Below are 22,499 nucleotides of genomic sequence, written 5' to 3'. Positions count from 1 at the left end.
CACCAGCACAGGGGAGCTACACCGAGCTCAATTAATGCTTTATTCTCAATGAATATCCCCTCCTTGCTCTGAATCTTCTTCCTCTGTTACGGCTAACTCTCCTTTTGCTAACAGTCAGATATTCTATGAATATCATGCTCTAATCTTGAATCTGAGGCATTAAACTAACCTGGAGTAAGCCAGGATTAATGTGTAACTTATTGTGCTTCTATGAATCTGTGGTACTTGCATAGAGCCCTGAACATAATAGATGATCAGTACATGGCCACTGGTGATAATGTTAAAATTCCATAGTTAAATTGAAAATGTAATCCAGTTCCAGACTTTTCTACGGAAATCAGAAGGTATTGAAATCTTTTCTAAAGATTAGGGAATTTGAACAACACTTCTTTTGGTTGAAGTCTTAGTAGAAAAACATCTTTACACTCCCAATATAAAAGGACTTTTGATGGGGGGGTGGGGGGGAATCAGCCACTGTGCTTAAAGACCAGAGTCAGGATAAGGAAGAAATTAGATGCCTCAATCAGCTTCCAATGCCAAGACTGAATCTTCTGAACTAATCATTGATACTACTCTATAACTGATCAGAAAAATCCTAACTAATATGTATGTGTGTGTGTGTGTATATATATATATATACATACACACACATATATATTCAAGAGAGGTTCCTAGTCACCAAGGATTATCATGTTTATTGGGGGAATAACTTGCTCTTGCAGAGCTGCTAGAACAAACCAGGACACCTATCATCAACTTACCCTTATGGGTGAAGCAGAATCTACTTCCTCAGTTATCACCACTTCAACTTTCTACTCCAGTCCCCAAGTGATAATGTGAGTATAGAACACTAATAGAAAGCAATAAATTCTATGAGCAAACACAAGTGTGTGTGGTGTTTTGTTTCATGGATTATTTCTAGGCAACTGTCTCTATGAAATTTAATGGGTACAAGTCATTACCAATTGATAAATGGTCAAAGAATATGAACAAGTGGTTTTCAGATGAAGAAATCAAGGCTGTCTATTATCATATGTGGAGACCAATTTTTAATTGGGGAGTGTTAGCTAAGCGGCTCGCCACAATATTGGGGCAAAGAAGGATACCGGCAGCCTCCCTCAAAACAGAACAGAATTTATTTTAACAAGAATGAACTTAAAAAAGCCCCCACAAACAGGATCAGTAGGATCAAGGGAAAGGAAATAAAATGGGGAAAGGGAAATTATACAACCTGAAAAAATACCACCGCCCAGGAATCAGCTGAGAATATGCAGCAGAGCTCCTGTCGCCTTCCAGCTTCCAGCTAGAATGGCAAATTCTCCTCCCCAATCCCAGAAAACCCCACACAGCCCCCAGCCAATTGGATGGCCACTCTGACAGTCACATGACTGCCCTCACTAGGTTTCCAATCATTATAATTTTGCCAGGCCCATGTAGGCATCAGTGAGTGGTGATGACTTGAGGTGCCAGTGCCATGGCAACGGCTACAACCAGTGGGTGGAGCACCGTGTGGTGGGTGGAGCACCGTGTGGTTTGTGGAGCCCCAGGCCAGTGTGCGCCAAGACATAAAAACCTCAAATAACAATTAATTCTTTACACATATGAAAAAATGTTCTAAATTATTGGTGATTAGAGAAATGCAAATTAAAACACTACTTTACACCTACAGATTGTCTAAAATGACAGAAAAGGAAAATGATAAATGTTGAAGGGAATGTGGGAAAACTGGGACACTAATGCATTGCCACTGGAGTTGTGAACTGATCCAGCCATTCTGGAGAGCAATTTGGAATTATAGCCAAACAGCTTTAAAGTTGTGCATACCCTTTCACCCATTAATATCACTACTAGTTCTATATATCAAAGAGAATTTTTTAAAAATAGGAAACTACTTATTTGTACAAAAAATATTTATAGCAGCTCTTTTTGTAGTGGCAAAAAAATCAGAAATTGAAGGGATGTGTGCTATAAGAAATGATGAAAAAAAAAAAAGAAATGATGAGCAGGCTGATTTCAGAAAAACCTTGAAAGACATATGAACTCATGCAAAGTGAAGTGAATAAAACCAGGAGAACATTGCACATAGTTATAGCAATATTGTACAATGATCAACTGTGAATGATTTAAATAGTCCCAGCAATACAATGATCCAAGACAATTCCAAAAGACTCATGATGAAAATGTCATCCACCTCCAGAGGAAGAACGGATGGAGTCTGAATGCAGATCAAAGCAAACTATTTTTCACTTTCTGAATTTTTATGGGTGTTTTTCCCTTTGGGTCTGTGTATTCTTTCACAATATGACTAATGTGGTAATATGTTTTACATGATTGAACATGTATGACCTATATCAAATTGCTTACTGTCTCTGAGTGGGGTGAGGTGAGAGAGGGAGGAAATTTAGAAATCAATTTTTTTTTTAATGAACGTTAAAATTGTCTTTACATGCAATTGGGAAAAATAAAATATTTTTTAAAATAAAAAAGAAACATGATGGGGCAAAGGGAGGAGAACTTGATCTTAGGACTAAAAGTTATTCACTAACTAATGAAATTTTTTCAAATAATGAGGAAAAATAGGGTCCCCTTCTACTTACTCAACCATTGAGAATGTAGCAGGTGAGAAAGAATTAGACAATAGTGCCAGAATGAATGAATGAAAAGAAAATTATTAAGCACTTATGTGCAAAGTAGAGACAGTATGCTCTCAAGGTGGTCAAATTCTAAAAATGAAGACAATACATGTAGAAGGTTTCAGCTGCCAGTCAAATAAAAAGGTCCCATGATTCATAGGGTACAGCAGCAAAATAGATGGTAGTGCTTCAGGAAGAACCTTTAAAATCATTTCATCCAACCCTGTCATTCTCTAGCTGAGAAAACTCAAGTCAAGAGAAGCAAAATAATTTGTGTTAGGGCACAAAGTTATTTTCTGATATTTCGTTTCATTCACACAGGACAAGGCATAGCAAACACAAAGGATTCCTTATGCCCAAAGAGATATAACCAAAGTTCTGGATATCTAGTTTGCAAACTAAGGTATCCAAATTCAATGAACCTATAAGCTTGGGTGCACTAAAAACCACATAGATGCCTAGGAATCCCCAATAGGGATAAATTATTTCCTTTGGAGTTTTACCCTCACTTCTGTTCTTTGCCTGCTAAACATAATGTTTTATCTTTGGAGACTGTCCTCTGCTACTCAACATCTAAAGAGATGGGATCTCCTCAGGTCACATAGTAAATCAAAAAAGGAAAACAAAGTTCAGATTAAATCTTTAATATACTGGAAGGAATGTGTTTGCTAAACATGAAGCTCTCCCATAACCAACAATAACTAGGACAGCGAAAGAATTCCAAAGCTTCTCTTGTCCCAGTGACCTTTTTCATTTTATGTAAACAAACTGAAAGTTTTCTTTATAGCAGTTTCCTTACCCTTTCATCAAGGAGGGACATACTGAAGCAGATTCACCTGAATTTTATAAAAACAACCAGATTTAATCCTAAGAGAATGTAGTATGTGGCAGACAGGAAAGCTGACTGATAATTCAATTCAATTAGCATTTAGTTCTAGAGATGAAAAGACAGAAATGAAAATAGTCCTAGGAAACAGTTCTTGCCCTCAAGAAGCTTACATTCTACTGGGGAAAAATGGCATGTACCCAGATGACATATAACTCATTAAGTCAATACAAAACACACACACACACACACACACACACACCTGGATAAAGCAAAGAAAAGCCTCTTATAAAAGCTCATATTTAAATTAAGCCATAAAGGGAATTAAGGATTCCAAGAGGAAGAGATAAGGCAGGAGAGCATTGCAGACATGGATGGGAAACAGCCTGTGCACAGGAACAAAAGCCAGTAGTATATAGTAATGTAATATACTGGGAACAACAAGTTGGCCAGTTTGACTGGAACACAGAATGCCTCATAGTAACATGTGATCATTCTGGAAAGATACGCTGGATCCAGGTCATGAAGGACTTTAAATGCCAAACAGAAAAGTTTGTGTTTTATCTTTTTATTTTATTTTATTTTATTTTTGGTGGGGCAATGAAGGTTAAGTGACTTGCCCAGGGTCACACAGCTAGTAAGTGTCAAGTGTCTGAGGCCGGATTTAAACTCAGGTCCTCCTGAATCCAGGGCCGGTGCTTTATCCACTGTGCCACCTAGCTGCCCCTTTATTTTATCTTGATGGCAATAGGGGGCCAATGAACTTCTTGAGGAGAGTAGCTTAGCCAGACCTGTGCTTCAGAAAGAATATTTTGGTGATTATGTGGAGGATGGATTGGAGAATAGAGGGACTGTTTACAGGGAGACAAATAAGTCCTAGGTATTGCCTCTGAGTGGCCATCTAACACTGGGACAAACATCCTTAAAGCTGAAATATAAGGAGATGACATACTTGAAGGACAGATCTGGCTAATGACAACCACACATTCTGGGTACATTTGTCTGTGGTTACCCAAGACTGTGCCTATTATTGTCAAATAGGCCCTAAATTCTGAACCTGTCCAACCTCCTCATTTAACAGATGAAAAAACTGAGGTCCAGAGAAGTTCAGACTTGCCTGACATCCTATGAGTATGTGTGGTAGAACTGAGATGTACAGTATGGAGGGAAATCGTCACAGAGGAAATTTCAGCTTATAACTATCTCTTTAATAGCATTGGTGCTCTGGAAATTGCAATGATACTATGACCATAAAGACTGGCTAGACCCATAGACCCAGGGCAGCTAGGTGGCACAGTGGATAGAGTGCTGGGCCTGGAGTCAGGAAGACCTGGGTTTAAATCCAGCCTCAGACACTTACTATCTGGGTGACCCTAGGCAAGTCATTTAACACTGTTTGGCTCAGTTTACTTTCTCATCTGTAAAATGAGCTGGAGAAGGAAATGGAAAACTACTCCAGTATCTTTGCTAAGAAAACCCTAAATAGGGTCACAAAGAGTCATACACAACTAAACAACAGACCCATAAAGGTTTACACTACACACCAACCTAGGCTATCTCAAAGCAGGGTCCCTGGGATTGCCTTGTGGTTTAGAGGATGGGGAGGCAGAGGAGAGAAAAAAACAATTTCATCATGGTCTAAATTGAAGGGACACAAAGTATCTAGAATGAGAGGCTATTGATGAGAGAAAAGGACAGAGATGTACAGTTCTTAGAGAAAGGAAAAAAGAAACAAACCAAGTACTTCATTCATTTCCTTTCATCCTTTATCTACAGATTTAGGCAGTGAGCATACTGGGGCACTTTAAGGCACTGACTTACTTTGGGATGCCGGAGCTCCAGATGGAATTAGTTCCATCCCTCTGCCATCCTTTTCTTACTCCCACTGAATTCTTTACATTTTATGTGCCCCATAACTACTTCTCAGGCCTCATTAATATAATATTCCCAGATCTAACCCTGCCCAATATCATAATTTGGCTCCAGAGATCCTCACATGAATGTTGGCAGTTCAGTGAACCATAATTAAAAAACAACTACATAACCCCCACATATTTTTAAAAAATGGCTCACCTTCTGACCATCCTGATGAGGAAGAAATAGACAGAGAAACAAGGAGAGCCACCATGAGGGTGGCACAGACAGAATTCATTGTAATAATAATTCCTCATTCCAGCCACTCTGATCTTGATCTGGAAAGAAGGATATTCACTGTTTAATCTATACAGCAGTGATCTTTGTACCTTCAGTAAGATAAACAGGGATTGGTCATTCTGTCTGCAATACTGGGACTTGTACTAATCATTAATAAGTAAAATGAGGTTTTTAATGTCCTCTCTCTAGGACCTGAGGAAATCACCACAGTTACCATTTATATATATAACTCATTAAGTCAACATATAACATATAACAAAATAACATAACATAATGTAATATAACATAACATAATATAATATATAGTATATGCTTATGAAGGAACAGAAAATGGCAAGGCCCCTGCTGACTTTAAATAAATCACTTTCCTTTTTAAGGTAGAGGTCTCTTGAGTCTACCTGCCAAGGTAGCTCTATGGACACAATTACAAAACACTTTTCACACAAATAAAATCAGATCTAAATAACTGGGAAAATATCAATTGTTCATGGATAGGCCGAGCTGATATAATAAAAATGACAATTCTACCTAAATTAATTTATTTATTCAGTGCCATACCAATAAGACTACCTAAAAATTTGTTTCTAGAGCTGTTTGAAAAAATAACAAAATTCATCTGGAAGAACAAAAGGTCATGTATGTCAAGGGAACTAATGAAAAAACAATGTACTGGACCTAAAATTATTTTATAGAGCTAGAAAATATAACAACAAAATTCATCTGGAAAAACAAAAGGTCAAGAATATCTCGGGAACTAATGAAAAAAAAATGCATAGGAAAGTGGGCTAGCTGTACCAAATCTGAAGCTTTACTATAAAGCGGCATTCATCAAAACTATGGTACTGGCTAAGAAATAGAGTGGAGGATCAATGGAATAGGTTAGGCACAGGAGACATAGTAGTAAATGACTTTAGTAATGTACTGTTTGATAAACCCAAAGACTCCAGCTTCTGGGATAGAGAATATTATGAAATACAAAATGGATTATTTTGATTACATTAAATTTAAAAGTTTTTGTACAAACAGAAGCAATGCATCCAAAATTAGAAGGGAGACAGAAAGCTGGGAAACAATTTTTGTAGCCAGTATTTCTGATAAAGGCCTCATTTCTAAAATATATTGGGAACTAAATCAAATTTATAAGAAACCAAGTCATTCCCCAATTGAGAAATGGTCAAAGGATATGAACAAGCAGTTTTCAAATGAAGAAATCAAAGCTGTCTATTATCAAAGGAAAAAATGCTCTAAATCACTATTGATTAGAGAAATGCAAAATAAAACAACTCTGAGGTACCATCTCACACCTATCAGATTGGCTAATGTTTCAAAAAAAGAAAATAATCACTGTTGGAGAAGCTGTGGAAAAATTGGAACACTAATGTGGTGGAATTATGAACTGGAATTATGAATTATTCTGGAGAGCAATTTGTAACTATGCCCAAAGGGCTAAGGGACTGTGCATACCCTTTAACCCAGTCAGTAATACCACTACTAGGTCTGCATCCCAAAGGGATCATAAAAAAGGGGAAAGGAGTTACATGTACAAAAATATTTATAGCAGCTCTCTTTGTGGTGGCAAGGAATTAGAAATTGAGGGAATGCCTATCAATTGGGGAATGGCTGAACAAGTTGTGGTATATGAATGTAATGGAATACTATTGTGCTGTAAGAAATGATGAGCAGGCAGATTTCAGAAAAACCTGGAAAGACTTAAGTGGACTCATGCTGAACGAGATGAGCAGAACCAGGAGAACATGGTACACAGTAACAGCAACATTGTGAGATGAACAACTGTGATAGACTTAGCTCTTCTCAGCAGTACAATGATTCAAGACAATTCCAAAGAACTCATGATGAAAAATGTTTTCCACGTCCAGAAAAAAGAACTGTGGATTCTGAATGCAGAATGAACCATACTGTTCCTACTTTTGTTTTTGTTTTTTGTTTTTTAAGGATTTTCCCTTTTGTTCTGATTCTTCTTTCACAACATGACTAATGCAGAAATATGTTTAAAGTGATTATACATATATAACCTATATCAGATTGCTTTCTGTCTTGGGGAGGGGGGAGGGAAGGGAGGGAGGGAGAAAAATTTGGAACTAAACATCTTATTAAAACAAATGATGAAAACAATCTTTACATGTAACTGGAAAATAATAAAATACTTTTATGATTAAAAAAAAGGTGGAGGTCTCTCATGAACAAACTCTTTTTTCCCCCTTTATAACAAATAGCAAAATGGACAGCACTGAAATCTACCAAAGAGTAAAAAACCCAGGAGAACGTCTCCTGTACTCTTAGCTCTTCCATGTAAGGATTTATGTAAGGACATGGCCAAGAATTGCATAGGCTGAGAAGGTGTGGATGGATTGTTTTCTGCACTGGTGGAGTGACTGTCTACATAGACAAGATCACTGATCCACTGAAAATAGAATAACTTAATTTGGAGTCTATAAAGTGATTGACTTAAATTTTTTTTATAACTCTTTCAATATAACCAGTTTCCTTTGTAATACTATATTATTTATCTTTTTAATTTAATCCAAAAGAGAAACTGAATGTGAAGAGCAACAGAGATATCATTGCAGCTTTTTCTTCAAATAGGTATACCATTATAGCACATTTTTGTGTCATGGACCCCTTTGGTAGTCTGGCAAAGCCTATGGTCCCCTTCTTAGAATAATGTTTTTAAACGCATAAAACAAAATATGTAGGATTCCAAAGGAAACCTAATTGTATCGAATTACAGTCATCCAAATATTAACAAGTTCACAGGCTCCAGGTTAAGACTATTTCATTTTATGTGATTTGAAGTCTCAGACTTAATCACTTTCTTTCTAAGCTCATGGTTTCAGTGACATGGCTCAGTAAAAAGAAGGCATGGCAGAACTAAGCCATGACCACACTGGCATGTCAGAGCAGGACAGGGGTGGGGCACACACCACCATCATAAAAAAACCTCAGTTGTGTCTGGTTATAAATTATTCCCCTACCCACAATTGAGAGATGTAACTTTCCACTCTGTTCCCATTTTTAATGGTTTGAATTTTTGTAGTTAGATTATTTATACATTTGGAATTTACTGTGTTATATGGTATAAAATATTGGGGTAGACATTTCCCATTAGTCCTCTTTTCAATTTTCCCAACATTTCATGTAGAATAAAGAGTTAATGTAGCAAACCATCCATTTATTTTCTTGGGTTTATCAAACACTAGTACAAGTCTGCTTTTAGGACTTGTTTATTTATTCTATTCCACTGACACAGGCATGTCTAGAGGGTATGCCTGGAGTGCTCAGGACACCCAAAGGTAATTTAATGCCAAAGTGGTAGGGTGGATGCAAAAAAAGGATTCAGGCTTTCTATATCTTTTTCATGTATATGTATGTGCATGCATATATATTTATTTATATATTATATGTATGTATATATATAATACATAGAATCTTTGACCTGCTCCTTTTCAGTTCACCCCTCCTTAGCAACTATCTACCCCTTTCCCTTCCTGGGGCTCACCTTATTATTGCCTGACCTGATTGGCTTTACTGAAACCACCTGCTTTATTTCTTACAGTATAATAATATTCCATCACATTCATATACCATAACTTGTTTAGCCATTCCCAACTGAAAGACACCAACTTAGTTTCCTTTCTTTTCTTTTATGAAATGAGCTATTATAAATATTTGTATACATGTGAGGTTTTTACCTCTTTGATATCTTTGGGGTATAGATGTAGTAGTATTATTTCTGGGTCAAGGGGGTATATATACTTTAATAGCTTTTAAGGAATGATTCCAGATTGTTTTCCAGAATGGCTGGACAAGTTTGCAGTTTCACAGTGCCTCAATGTACCTGTTTTTTCATAGCTTCTCTAGCATTTGTCATTTTTCCTTTTTTGTCAATTTTTGGAATCTAATGGGTATGGGGTAGTTTTGATTTGCATTTTTCTAATTGTTGGTGATTTATAACTTTTTTATATGACTTGACAGCTTGTATTTCTTTCTTTCTTTTTTTACAGGGCAATGGGGTCAAGTGACTTGCCCAAGGTCACACAGCTAGTAAGTGTTAAGTGTCTGAGGCTGGATTTGAACTCAGGAACCTGAATCCAGGGCCAGTGCTTTATCCACTGCACCACCTAGCCGCCCCTTGTATTTCTTTCTATGAAAACTGCCTATTCATATCCTTTGACCATTTATCCACTGGGAAATGATTCTTATTCTTATAAATTTGAATCAATTCCCTATATATCTCTTAGAAATGAAGCCTTCATTAGAAAAACTTGATGCAAAGGTTTCCTCACAATTTCCTGCTTTTCTTTTAATTTTAGCTATATTGGTTTTGTTTGTGGAAAACCTTTTCAATTTTATGAAATGAAAATTGAGTATCTTACCTCCTATAAATCTCTCTATGTCTTGTTTGTTCTCTAGGGTTTTACAAGTAAAATATCATAGAGTCTGAAAATGAAGATAATTTTGACTCTTTTTTGCCAATGCTTTAATTTCTTTTCTTTGTCTTATTACTTTGGCTAGCATTTCTAGTACTATGCAAAATAATAATGGAGAGGAAATACTTCTTCTTTAATCTAATTGAGAAAGCTTTCTATGTTTTTCCAAATAATGCTAGTTCTTGGGTTTAGATAAAAGCATTTGATTATATTAATGGAATGTTTTTCCATTCCTAGTGTTTTAATGTACTGTTTTAATGTATTATATATTTAAGCCTTTTGGGGGAATCTATTGCTATAAATATGTGGCTTAATTATTAACGTGATTAATTATGCTGTTTTCCTAATGTTTAATCATTCTTGCATCCTTGGAATAAATCCGAATTACTCATATGAATAATCTTTAATGACTGATATATATATATATATTTCTCTTTCTCTGTTTTATTCTTTCCTCATTTAGGTATCAGGAACACATTTGTCTCATAGGAAGAGTTTTTTTCCTTTGAGTTTATTTATGATGCTCAATTTCTTTTTTCTGAAATTGGGCAGTTATATGTATGTATGTATGTATATATATTATATACATATGCCCTGTTTTATTAATTTGGGTAAACCCAATTTTGATTGCATATCATGTGTATCAGTTTACAATAATATTCTCTATTTCTGTTATACTTTTTGTAAATTCATTAGTCTCATTTTTTATTTTGGAAATTTAGTTTTCTCTTCTCTGTTTTCATTAAATTGGCTAATGATTTATTGGTTTTATTAGTTTCAAAACAGCTATTTTATTATTGAATAGTATTTTGCATTCAATTTTATTTATTTCTCTTTTGACTTTCAAAATCTTTTCTGTTGTGCTTATTTTACTTGGGATTGTTAACTTGTTAATTTTCTAGATTTACATGCTCAGTTTATTAGTTTTCTTTCTCATTTGTTAATATACATTTTCTTTCTTTCTTTCTTTCTTTCTTTTTTTGGTGAGTCAGTTGGGGTTAAGTGACTTGCCCAGTGTCACACAGCTAGTAAGTGTTAAGTGTCTGAGGCCGGATTTGAACTCAGGTCCTCCTGACTCCAGGGCCAGTGCTCTATCCACTGCACCACCTAGCTGCCCTGTTAACATACATTTTCAAAGATACACATTTTTCCTCTAAAGACTGTATTAGATGAAACATATAGCTGGGTATATTTTCTGACTTTTGTTATTCCCTTCCATATAGTTGTTTATTGTTCTTATGGTTTATTCCTTGACCCACTCATTATTTTGAATATTATATTTTTCTCATGTTTCCTTTATTGTTTGTTATTTCTACTCCATTATGGTATATAAGCGATGAATTTAATATTTCTGCCTTTCTACATTTATTTGTTTTTATGATCAATTTTGGTAAAGATATAAGGGATGCTAAAAAATGAAGTCTAATCTTATATATTCCCTTTCAGCAATCACTCTAGGTCTAACAAATCTAGTTCATCCCAAATTCTGTTCTAATCTGTTATTTTTCCATCTTTCTTTTAAATTTATTAAAATCTCCAAAAGAGAATGTTATAAACACCTGCAGTTATTGCCTTATCATCAAGATATTTTTACATTTCAGTTAATTTTCCCTTCAAGTACTAAGGACTGTGTCACTTGGTTCATATCTATCTGTTTAATAGTGTGAAGTCAAAACTAACTTTGGTCTGCCTAGAATATATTAAATGTACCCTTTGTCTACTAGTAGGCCAAATTGGGAGAGGTAGATTGAGCTCATAAGGGAGAAGCAATTAACCATACCTTGCCATTGGGGTCGGGGGGAGGGGAAGGGGAAAGGAAAAGAACTAGATTTATATTTCCTGGATTGGGTTTAAATCTCAAACAAAATAGGGGATGTTCATTGTCTATGAGGTTTTTAAGTACAATATTATTTCCCTATTTGTTTTGACATCTATTTTAACTGTTGCCTTATCACAAATCAAGATAACAATTTCTGTTCCTTTGGCTTCTCTTAAAGCATAATAAATTTCATTCCAGACCCTTATGTGTCTTTATGGTTTAAGAGTTTCTGGTATGCAGCAAATTTTGGGCTATGTTTTCCAATCCACTCATTAACTTTTTTGAGGGCAGGATATAAAATGTTTATTGTACCAAACTTTTAATTACAAACCCACTTACAATAGGTAAAAATACAGTTCATATGAAAGTAAACAAATAGTTACTAAGTTTAGTACTGGACAACAAATTCCTTTTGTTCATGGACACCTCACGATATCACCATCTCCCACCTGGTCCACACTATGGGAGTATGACATATACAAGACTAGTTTATAAATGAGGTCCTTCTTTAATTTCTCCCTCTTAGATGAAGTCTGAGGCAGACACTGAATCCAAACTGCCTTGGGCCATTCTTGGCAAGATGCCAATATGGTTAGCCCATTCACAAATAGACATTAACAAACAGACCATTTGCTATCATTAATAGGAAGTTTAATCCAAGTTAACATCAAACCAAAGGTCACAGGTGGTCAACAGATGGATACAACCAGTGGGAACAATAAATAGCTAGAATCCACAGAGCACAATTTAAAAAAAAATCTGTCCTTTCTCATAATGTGTGGCTGTTATAAAAGTTCATTAACTTTCAAGGTTATGATTGTTAAGCTTGAATTTCCCTTAAACAAATTCTATAAAATAATTCTGTTTTAGCTCTACATTAGGTCCCTACAGTTTGTTTTGCTTATAACAATATGATCCTCATCTCTTCCCACAGATACCTCCTCTACCTGCCAATCTAAGTCTAGATCTCTTTAATTTACTTTTATTATTATTCTCTTTTTAAAACATATGATTCCCATGCCTGGATAAGAGATAGTATGGTTCAGGATTCCATTACCCCAATCCCCTTCTATTATCACATCTCTTTGTTTGAATCATCTTTATCTGCAATATCCCACTCCAAGAAATATTCAATCCTTCCCCTTCCTTATCTCTTTCCCCTCTAACCTCTGCTTTCTCCCTCTCATTTTGTTTGAATGACCTCCATCAGTGGCAACCAATTTCAGGAACTATAAATCTGATTATTTTTCCTTTCCTCTCTTTTCACCTTCCTTAAGATACTTTCGTGATTGTCACAAATGGTTGTATTGAAGATTCACCTGTAAATGGTCTCTTTATTTTTTCTGTGGTCTTTAGATAAAGCAAAACTTATAAAAGATATTATTTTTTTTTTGCAACTTTGTACATGTAAACAATGGCTTATCTGACCTACATTAGTTTAGAGTTTCCATACTAGGAATTTCCCATCCCAATAAAATCAAGGTCTACTAGACAAAAAAAATAAAATAAAATAAACAACAACAAAAAGGACTCATTTACCTGAGTTTGAGTGTGTTTTGTTTGATGAATTTTGCCAAGTTTTGTCAAGTTCCCTACTAACTTCTGGTTTCTTCAGTTAGGAATGATTAAATTTCTTCCCTTCTGCTTAACATTCATCTTTAATGACAATAACCTCACATAATATGCTATTTTTGGTCACAAATCAGTTTCCTTTGCTTTTTAGAATGCAATATTCTGACTTTTATTTTATTCCTCATGGCTGATTAATACGTAGTCTTGTGTGATTCTCACTGTTTTTCCTTGACATTTGAAAGACCTCATCTTGGCCAATTGCAAGAATTTTTCTTTGATGGTGAGGCTCCAGGGGGCAGCTCGATGGTGCAGTGGATAAAGCACCCACCCTGGATTCAGGAGGACCTGAATTCAAATCCGACCTCGGACACTTGACACTTATAGCTGTGTGACCCTGGGCAAGTCACTTAACCTCCATTGCCTGCAAATGAATGAATGAATGAATGAATGAATGAATGAATGAATGAATGAATGAATGAATAAATCAATATTTTTTGATGGTGAGACTCCAGCCTACATAAAGAAATCTAAGGCCAGGGGCAGCTAGGTGGCACAGTGGATAGAGCACCAGCCCCGGGTTCAGGAGGACCTGAGTTCAAATCCAGCCTCAGACACTTGACACTTACTAGCTGTGTGACCCTAGGCAAGTCACTTAATCCAAATTGCCTCACAAGAAAGAAAGAAAGAAAGAAAGAAAGAAAGAAAGAAAGAAAGAAAGAAAGAAAGAAAGAAAGAAAGAAAGAAAGAAAGAAAGAAAGAAAGAAAGAAAGAAAGAAAGAAAGAAAGAAAGAAAGAAAGAAAGAAATCTAAGGCCAGTTGCAAAAAGAATTATGTTGCCACCCTGGGCTATCTCTAGAGAATTGTATGACCACCACAATAAGAAGTATTTATTAAGTGCTGCCCATTTGCCAGACACTACAGTAAGTGATGAAGATACAAAGAAAAACAAGGAACTAACATTTTAGTGGGGAAGATAACCAGCAAACAACAAAGTACATACAGATATACAGATATATGTATATTTATGTATATACCCATATACACATACATATACAGGGCAAGTTGGAGGCAATTTCAGAGTACAGATATTAGCATTGAAGGGAACTAGGAAAAGTTTCTTGAAGTAGGTAGGATTTGAGCTGAGATTTTGAAGGAAGTCAAGGAAACCAGGACTTGGACATAAGGAGTACAGGTATTCTAAGCAGAGGGGAAAGCCAGTAAAAAGGCAGGAATCAGAAGATAGAGCATTCTGTATAAGGAACAGCAAGAAGGCCAGAATCACTGGATCACAGAGTATGTGAAAGGCAGCAGAGAAGATATGCTGGTCATGTGATAAGAGCAAAATTTAACTGATACACCAGTCATGTGCTTCATTGTTATCCATATAATTTCAAGAAAACTACAAGAAAACTCAGTATTTTGGGTGGGATCCCTGTGGATAATTTATAGGAGAATAGGTACAAGAGCCACATAGGATGGGCAGACATAGGTGGATTTTGATCTTCAGCTTTGAAAAGAGTCCCTACATTGATAAAATCCCATATTTATCAAAATATCTGTTTTTAAAAATAGATTTTATTAGTATTTTTTGCTTTTACATGACCTTATTTCCCCTCTTAGCCCTTTCCTGATTTTGAGCCATCCCTTATAACAAAATTAAAAAAAGAAGAAGAAGAAGAATCAACTCATTGAAAAATTCTGATGTTATATGCAATGTTTTACTTCTGCAAAGGAATAGGGGGAAAGTTTTCTTTGGAGGTAGAGGAATGGAGGAGCTTGGTTATTATAATTTTGCAACATTCACTTACAATTGTGTTATGGATGTTGTTTTATTTACATTATTATCTTCACTGTGTGTACTATTTTCCTGGTTCTGCTTTTTTCATTTTGTTTTTCCACTCGTCTCTATATTCACCATGTTTGTCATTTCTTACATCATTGTAATATTCCATTACACTTATATACTACAATTTGTTAAGCCATTCCCCAACTAATGAGTATCTACTTTGTTTCTGGTCCTTTGCTACCACAAGAAAAAGAAATGCTGCTATGAATATTGTGGTGTACATGAAGCCTTTCTTGTCAACTATATCCCTGGGGTATATCCTAGCAATAGAATTTGCGTCAAATGTTATCAACACTATTAGTCACTTTGCATAATTCCAAATTGCTTTCCAGAATGGTTGTACCAAACCACAACTTCATCAACAATACTTTAGTGTACACGTCTTTCCACAACCCCTCCAACACTGATTATTCCCATCTTTTATCATCTTTGCCAATTTTCTGGGTATGAAGTGAAACCTTAGGGTTATTTTGATTTGCATTTCTTTAGTTATTTGGAGCATTTTTCATTAGGCTATTATTAGTTTACAATTTTTTTGAGAACTAGATACTCAATCAACAAGCATTGCAATCAACAATTGGGATCAACAAGAATTGGAATAACAAGTGGAATCAATCAACAAGCATTTATTAAGCACTGACACCTCCCAGGTCCCTCCCTAGGAAATCTCTCTTCAAATTCAATTCTGCACTGGATCTCTTCTATCACTGTGTCAAGTATCTCTGACAAATATTCGCTTTCCTGTTTGAGGTTTTGCCTGATGTCTTTGACTCCCAGGGACTCAGATAGAGAGACACTGAACAAGATCATTTCTATTTTTTTTAAGCAATCTTGAATAATTTTGATGTAAGGATAGGAGACACTGTTGTAATAAAACTTTTAAGGTAGCATTTTGACTAAATCTTCATGTACACACACACACACACACACACACACACATCACCAAATAATAAGCACAGAGGGAAAATGTAGTTTACACATTTCAGCCTATTTTGTGATGGCAAAGATGCAGTCTACTGTAGAATATACCTAGGAAAATCCTTCCTGTTCCCTACTAATACCCTCATCAAGTATGCTCTAAGTGTACGTATAGATGATTCCCATAAAAATTTTATGTAGATGGAAAAATAGGCATAAAGGTCAAAATGAATCACTCCCTCTACTCTCAACTCTTTTATTTAATTTCAAAATTTTCTAGCTACTTTGGGGATAGAGAGGTAGGTAATGCTCATTTAAAAATCTCTAACCTTCATTTTTGTCAACAATCATTCTCTCCAAACTTTCATTACTTATTTCTTGAAAACCCTGTCTCTTAAAACCCCAAATCTGACCAGTTCAGAACTTGAATATTCCAAGGGAAGATTTCTCCAAAATATATACTGCACAAAGTACTTAGTATTATAATTCAATGATGAATGATAATTTGTAGTCAGAGAAATGGATGGAGATCAGTGGCCTCAGGGTCAATTTGTTGTTTAGGGCTCTTCCAAGAACCTCACTTTCTCTATTCATAAAATATTGTTTAGTTGCTTTAGGCTTTGAGATTTTTTGTTTGTTTGTTTGTTTTTTAGTGAGGCAATTGGGGTTAAGTGACTTGCCCAGGGTCACACAGCTAGTAAGTGTGTGTTAAGTGTCTGAGGCCGGATTTCAACTCAGGTACTCCTGACTCCAGGGCCGGTGCTCTATCCACTGCGCCACCTAGCTGCCCCTAGGCTTTGAGATTTTAAGTTGGATTCTGTTTTATTAATTGGAATGAATCGTATTATTATATAGAAGTACTGAAAGTAGGGATTTACAGATTTGAAAGAATTATCAGCCAGACTTGTATTTCAGCTACAATTCCAAATCTCAAACTCAGAGTAAAGGAGGTCAGTTTATATCAAGTTAGCCTTTGAGTGAATTGCACTAGGCTATGCAAACATGAGCATAATTTGTTTGTTGGATCATTGTGGGTGGGTACTACAGCTGAGATAATGTCTACATTTAAAAACATTAATATCTGGTGATTTGAGATTAGGAAATTCCCTCTCCCAATGGATCAGGCTATGACTTAGTAGATAAGTCTTGGGAAGTTGCCTGAGGCACATAGAATTTAAATGATTTGCCCAAGCTCTTATAGCTAATAAGTGTCAGAGAAGGTATTTGAACCCAGGTCTTCCTGACTCCAAGTCCAGTAATTATCTACCACAATAGGCTGCCTCCACTAATTATATTTAGTGAAAGAAATTACTAAGACTTTCCTTACCTGCCAAATTGAACTAGGCTAATGATTATTCTCCCACAAGAGGATTTCAGCTTATAACAAACAAAAGCCAATTATGCTTTCAGTTTGGAGCTGCTCAAAGCTCACAGAGGGGGCACACGTACCCAAAGAAATGGCCTGGAAAACCCTGAGCTTGTTTGACATCATTATCATAGCATCATCCTGAATCTGCCTGGGTACATCTATCCGGGCTGTCGCCACTCCTAGTTTTATGAAGCACAGATAATTCCATGCTCCCCCATACAATTCAATCCAGATCTTGCTTTTAAAAAATGAGGAGGTAGAAACCACTCTGATTCCTGATCCTTTTACTATATGTAAAAGGAGATTATGCACATTTTAGTCTTCAAATGCCAGCAAAATAATAGCTCAATCATGTTAAGAATAGGGAGCATTAACTCTGCCCAGACCCAAGTGGCACAAGGTTCTTAAATATGCCCACAGCCTTTACAACTCTGAACCATTTAGGGAGCATGAGTTACCTTTTGAGTGTTGAGTTGAAGGAGGGTTCATGGTGGAAGATGGTCTATACATCATCGGTGCTGGCTCCATCAGCACAAGCTCACAGAAACATTGTTAACTACTAGAACCTGGGATGCTTTCAAGGCAACAAAGACCAGCCAAGTCCTGGGCTGGTTGCAAGTTTCATGATCTAGGTAATTGAGATGTAGGGACTCCCAGGGACTCAGATCTAGAGAACTGGTATCTAGAGAGATGGCAATGCCCCCTTAACCTCTTCCAGCCTCAGTTTCCTCATCTATAAAGTTAATAATAGGGAAGGGAACAAGCATTTGTTAAGTGTTTACCATGTGCCAGGCACTGTGATACATTATTTACAAACATTATTGCATTTTATCCTCATGAAAACCTTGGGAGGTAGGTGATATTATTATCCCCATTTTATACATGAGGCATATTGGGGTTAAGTGACTTGCCCAGGGTCATACAGATAGGAAGTGTTTAAGGCTGGATTTGAACTCAGGTCTTCCTGACTTCAGGTCCAGCTCTCTAGCTACTATGACCCCTTGATCTACTTCATTTACTTCGCTACTATTTAAAGTGGTATGTAAATGCTGGCTAGCTATTAATTTGAGCTCACTCACTCTCTGGACTGCTCCACCTCCTCAACAGTTGTTTCTCCACCTCAGGATGACTTCTGGGCCCTGCTCTCTTGGTGGTGAGGTCCTGGCTGAGATAGCCTTTCCTTGAGGATCCCTAACTAATCTTCCCCCTATTAAAATGTAAGCTCCCCTGTGAACTGGTCCAGCTATTTTGGAAAGTAATTTGGAAATGTGCCTAAACAACTATTGAAGTGTGCATTTTTTTGACCACACTGCCTGTTCCCAGTATCTTTGCCAAGAAAATCCCAAAAGAGGTCACAAAGAGTCAGACACAACTGTCTAAACAACCACAAAACCTTTTTGACCTGGAGATACCTCTACTAGGTCTATACCCCAAAAATATCAAAGAAAAATGGGGAAAGCCCACATGTACAAAAATATTTATAGCAGCTCTTTTTGTGACAAAAAATTGGAAACTAAGGGAATTCCCATCAGTTGGAGAATGGCTGATCAAGTTATGGTATAAAAATGTGATGACAATATGACAAAAAAGGAAAATAATAAATGTTGGAGAAGCTGTGGAAAAATTGGAACACTAATTCATTGTTGGTGGAGTTGTGAACTGATCCAGCCATTCTGGAGAGCATTTTGGAACTATGCCCAAAGGGCTATGAGACTGTACATACCCTTTGACTCAGTAATACCATTACTAGGTCTGTATCCCAAAGAGATCATAAAAAAAGGGAAAGGACCCACATGTACAAAAATATTTATAGCAGCTCTTTTTGTGGTGGTAAAGAATTGGAAATTGAAGGAATGCTCATCAATTGGGGAATGACTGAACAAGTTGTGGTATATGAAGGTAATGGAATTATTATTGTGCTGTAAAAAATGATGAGCAGGCAGATTTCAGAAAAACCTGGAAAGACTTATATGAACTGATGCTGAGTGAAGTGAGCAGAAACAGGAGAATACAGTAACAGCAACATTGTGAGATGAACAACTGTGATAGACTTAATTCTTCTCAGCAATACAATGATCCAAGACAACTCCAAAGGACTCATGATGGAAAATGTTTTCTACATCCAGAAAAAAGAATTGTTGATTCTGAATGCAGACTGAACCATACTGTTCCCCTTTTTTGTTTGTTTTTGTTTTTTGAGGTTTTTCCCTTTTGTTCCAATTCTTCTTTCACAACATGACTAATGCAGAAATATGTTTAAAGTAATTGTATACACACACACACACACACACACACACACACATATATATAAATAAATAAAACCTATATCAGATTGCTTTCTTCTTGGGGAGGGGGGAAGGAAGGGAGGGAGGGAGAAAAATTTGGAACTCATAATTTTATAAAAACAAATGTAAACTATCTTTACATGTAACTGGAAAATAATAAAATACTTTTATGACTTAAAAAATGTGATGGAATATTATTATAACTGTAAGAAATGATGAAGGGGGGTGCAATGGATAAAGCACTGGTCCTAGATTCAGGAGAACCTGAGTTCAAATCCAGTCTCAGACACTTGACACTTAGCTGTGTGACCTTGGACAAGTCACTTAACCCTTATTGTCCTGAAAAAAGAAAAAGAACTTAAATGAAGGGGATACTATAAGAAAAGTGAAGTGAATAGAACCAGGAGAACAAGGACTACAACAAAAATAACATTGTAAAAACAAATGATTTGAAAGACATGAACTCTGATCAACATAATGATTAACCACAATTCCAGAGGATGTGCAAGATGTTATAAAGCTCCAGGTAGAGAGATGGACTTAGAGTACAAATTAAAATATACATATATATTTTTAAATTTGTACTCTAAGTCCATATATATATATGTATATATATATATATATTTGGAGGGGTGGGAGAGAATATAGTTATTGTAGGAATTTATTTTGCTTGACTACATATGTTTTTTTTTTTTTTAGTAAGGCAATTGGGGTTAAGTGACTTGCCCAGGGTCACACAGCTAGTAAGTGTTAAGTGTCTGAGGCCACATTTGAACTCAGGTACTCCTGAATCCAGGGCCGGTGCTCTATCCACTTCGCCATCTAGCTGCCCCGGACTACATATGTTTTTAATGAGTTTTATGTTTCTTGCTTTCTCATTGATTGGGATAGGGAGGTAGAGAATTTGGGACTGAAAAGAAAATTTAATTTAAAAAAATGTAAATCTTTAGAATAGGGATGATCTTGTTTTCCAGTATTTGCATCCCCATCCCTTAGCACTGTGCCTGGCACTTATCAAGTACTTAATAAATGTAAGCTCTGCCTGCCTGTCTATCTATCTGTCTGTCTGTCTACCCAATTGTCTTCAATTAGAAAGTGAAGGATAGGGTGGAGGGAAAGTGTGTTATCTGTGTGGATAACAAGATTTCATTTCATCATCTGGACATAAAAGATATCGCACAAATGAAGCACTTGGAAGTTTTGGATCTTCAATATGCATTTCCTTCCACTCAGAATTCAGAAATGGTAGTGTCTGGTGAGGTGTCAGGTTTTTGTAAGGTCAGTATTGACCTCATTGTGGATTGCTCAGACCACTGAGCACAGAATGAATAGTCATGAAGCTGAGAAATCAAGCAAATGAGAAAGAAGGAAGAAACAAGAATCACCAGGGAATGAGGGAAAGGAAATTAAAAAGAAAAAAGTCTGAATTACAAGCTATGCTATTCAGAATCAGATATTAATTTGTGCTGACAAAATACTCTGATCTCACAGAACCACACATTAACCCTGGTATCAGAGGCATCTATGATGTGGAGGGCCCAGTACCTCTCTCTAAGAATGTAACTTTGTTCTTGGCTGGAGTTCCCCTCAGAAACTTTGAACCTGGGAAGTAATCCTTCTGGGGCCACAGGGGCCATCACATGACTCCCTTTCACCAAGTCATGTCTCCTATTTATCCCCAGTGCCTCTTGTCAGGAGCGTGGTCCTATGGAACCTATTTTACCCTGTTGTGGAAACTCATGATTCCTGGTCACATTACACTTAGTCAAGGTGACCTCACTTGGGCACTAATTCTCTTATCACCGTGTGTGTGTGTGTGTGTGTGTGTGTGTGTGTGTGTGTTGTTTTGTTTTGAAGGTAAACCAACCATTTTATTTTCCTCGGATTAGTTCAGGAATTTTGATAGGCAGATAGCTCTTTCCATCGGCTTTGGAGGGGGTCTGGGGGCAGCACCAGCAGGTCTGAAGCGGGGTGGGGGGTGTCCGATCCTTTCGTGCCTCACGAGACCGATTCCTCACTACCTTGCTGTGGATCGCGCAGCTCACACAGTAATGCAGTTTCACGTACAGTTTGGGGAGCACAGAAGAGTCGAAAACACTGGCCTCGGAGATGTCCCTGACGGCCGCGGTTTCTTCGATGTTGCGAATGACGAACTTCTTGATGGCCTTGTCCTTGGGCACGCAGCGGGCACAGTTGGTGCAGCGGTTGGGCTGCACGTGGCCGAGGCCTTTCTTGGCGCACCCATTATTCCTCCTCTTCTTGGTCATCTTGCAAGTCAGAAGCCGAAAAAGTATCACCTTGTTTTTTAAAAATGGTGGGGATATCCTTTCCCAAAACCTCACACCTTAGTCCTTCAGGAAGTAGCAGGAGATTCCAATTCTTTCCCTTTTCACTACCATGAGGCACTGGGAAATATGCAAATTAAGCACACAGAAATTTCCACTATGGCTTTTATTAGCTTAAAAGGGAAATCGACAGATTATTTATCTGTTCTCTTTCTATCTGGAATAACACAGTCATTCCAGATAGATAGACAACTACTAACTAGAAGGAAATGCCTCATTTTTTCACCCTAAAATGTTGTTGGGGTTTTTTTTTTTACACATAAGATCTAAGAAGGAAGACACAT

The 22,499-nt window shown here is 36.7% G+C and overlaps 1 protein-coding gene and 1 pseudogene across 1 annotated transcript in view; both read right to left on the bottom strand.

Annotated features, from left to right (window-relative positions):
- Nucleotides 1-5,665, bottom strand: part of LOC122740304 (carboxypeptidase inhibitor SmCI-like) — a 79,716-nt gene extending 74,051 nt beyond the window's left edge. The window contains exon 1 of the mRNA XM_043982335.1: nt 5,533-5,665. Within this exon, the coding sequence (XP_043838270.1) occupies nt 5,533-5,611 (79 nt within the window). The 5' untranslated portion in view covers nt 5,612-5,665. The remainder of the gene's footprint in view (nt 1-5,532) is intronic.
- Nucleotides 5,666-21,760: 16,095 nt separating this feature from the next.
- LOC122739870 lies at nt 21,761-22,137 on the bottom strand (annotated as a pseudogene).
- Between the last annotated feature and the right edge of the window lie 362 nt (nt 22,138-22,499).

Source organism: Dromiciops gliroides, chromosome 2 (assembly GCF_019393635.1).
Source record: "Dromiciops gliroides isolate mDroGli1 chromosome 2, mDroGli1.pri, whole genome shotgun sequence".
NCBI classification, from domain to species: Eukaryota; Metazoa; Chordata; class Mammalia; order Microbiotheria; family Microbiotheriidae; genus Dromiciops; species Dromiciops gliroides.
The sequence above is the reverse complement of the archived record's forward strand: the minus strand, read 5'-3'. Positions and strand labels throughout refer to the sequence as shown.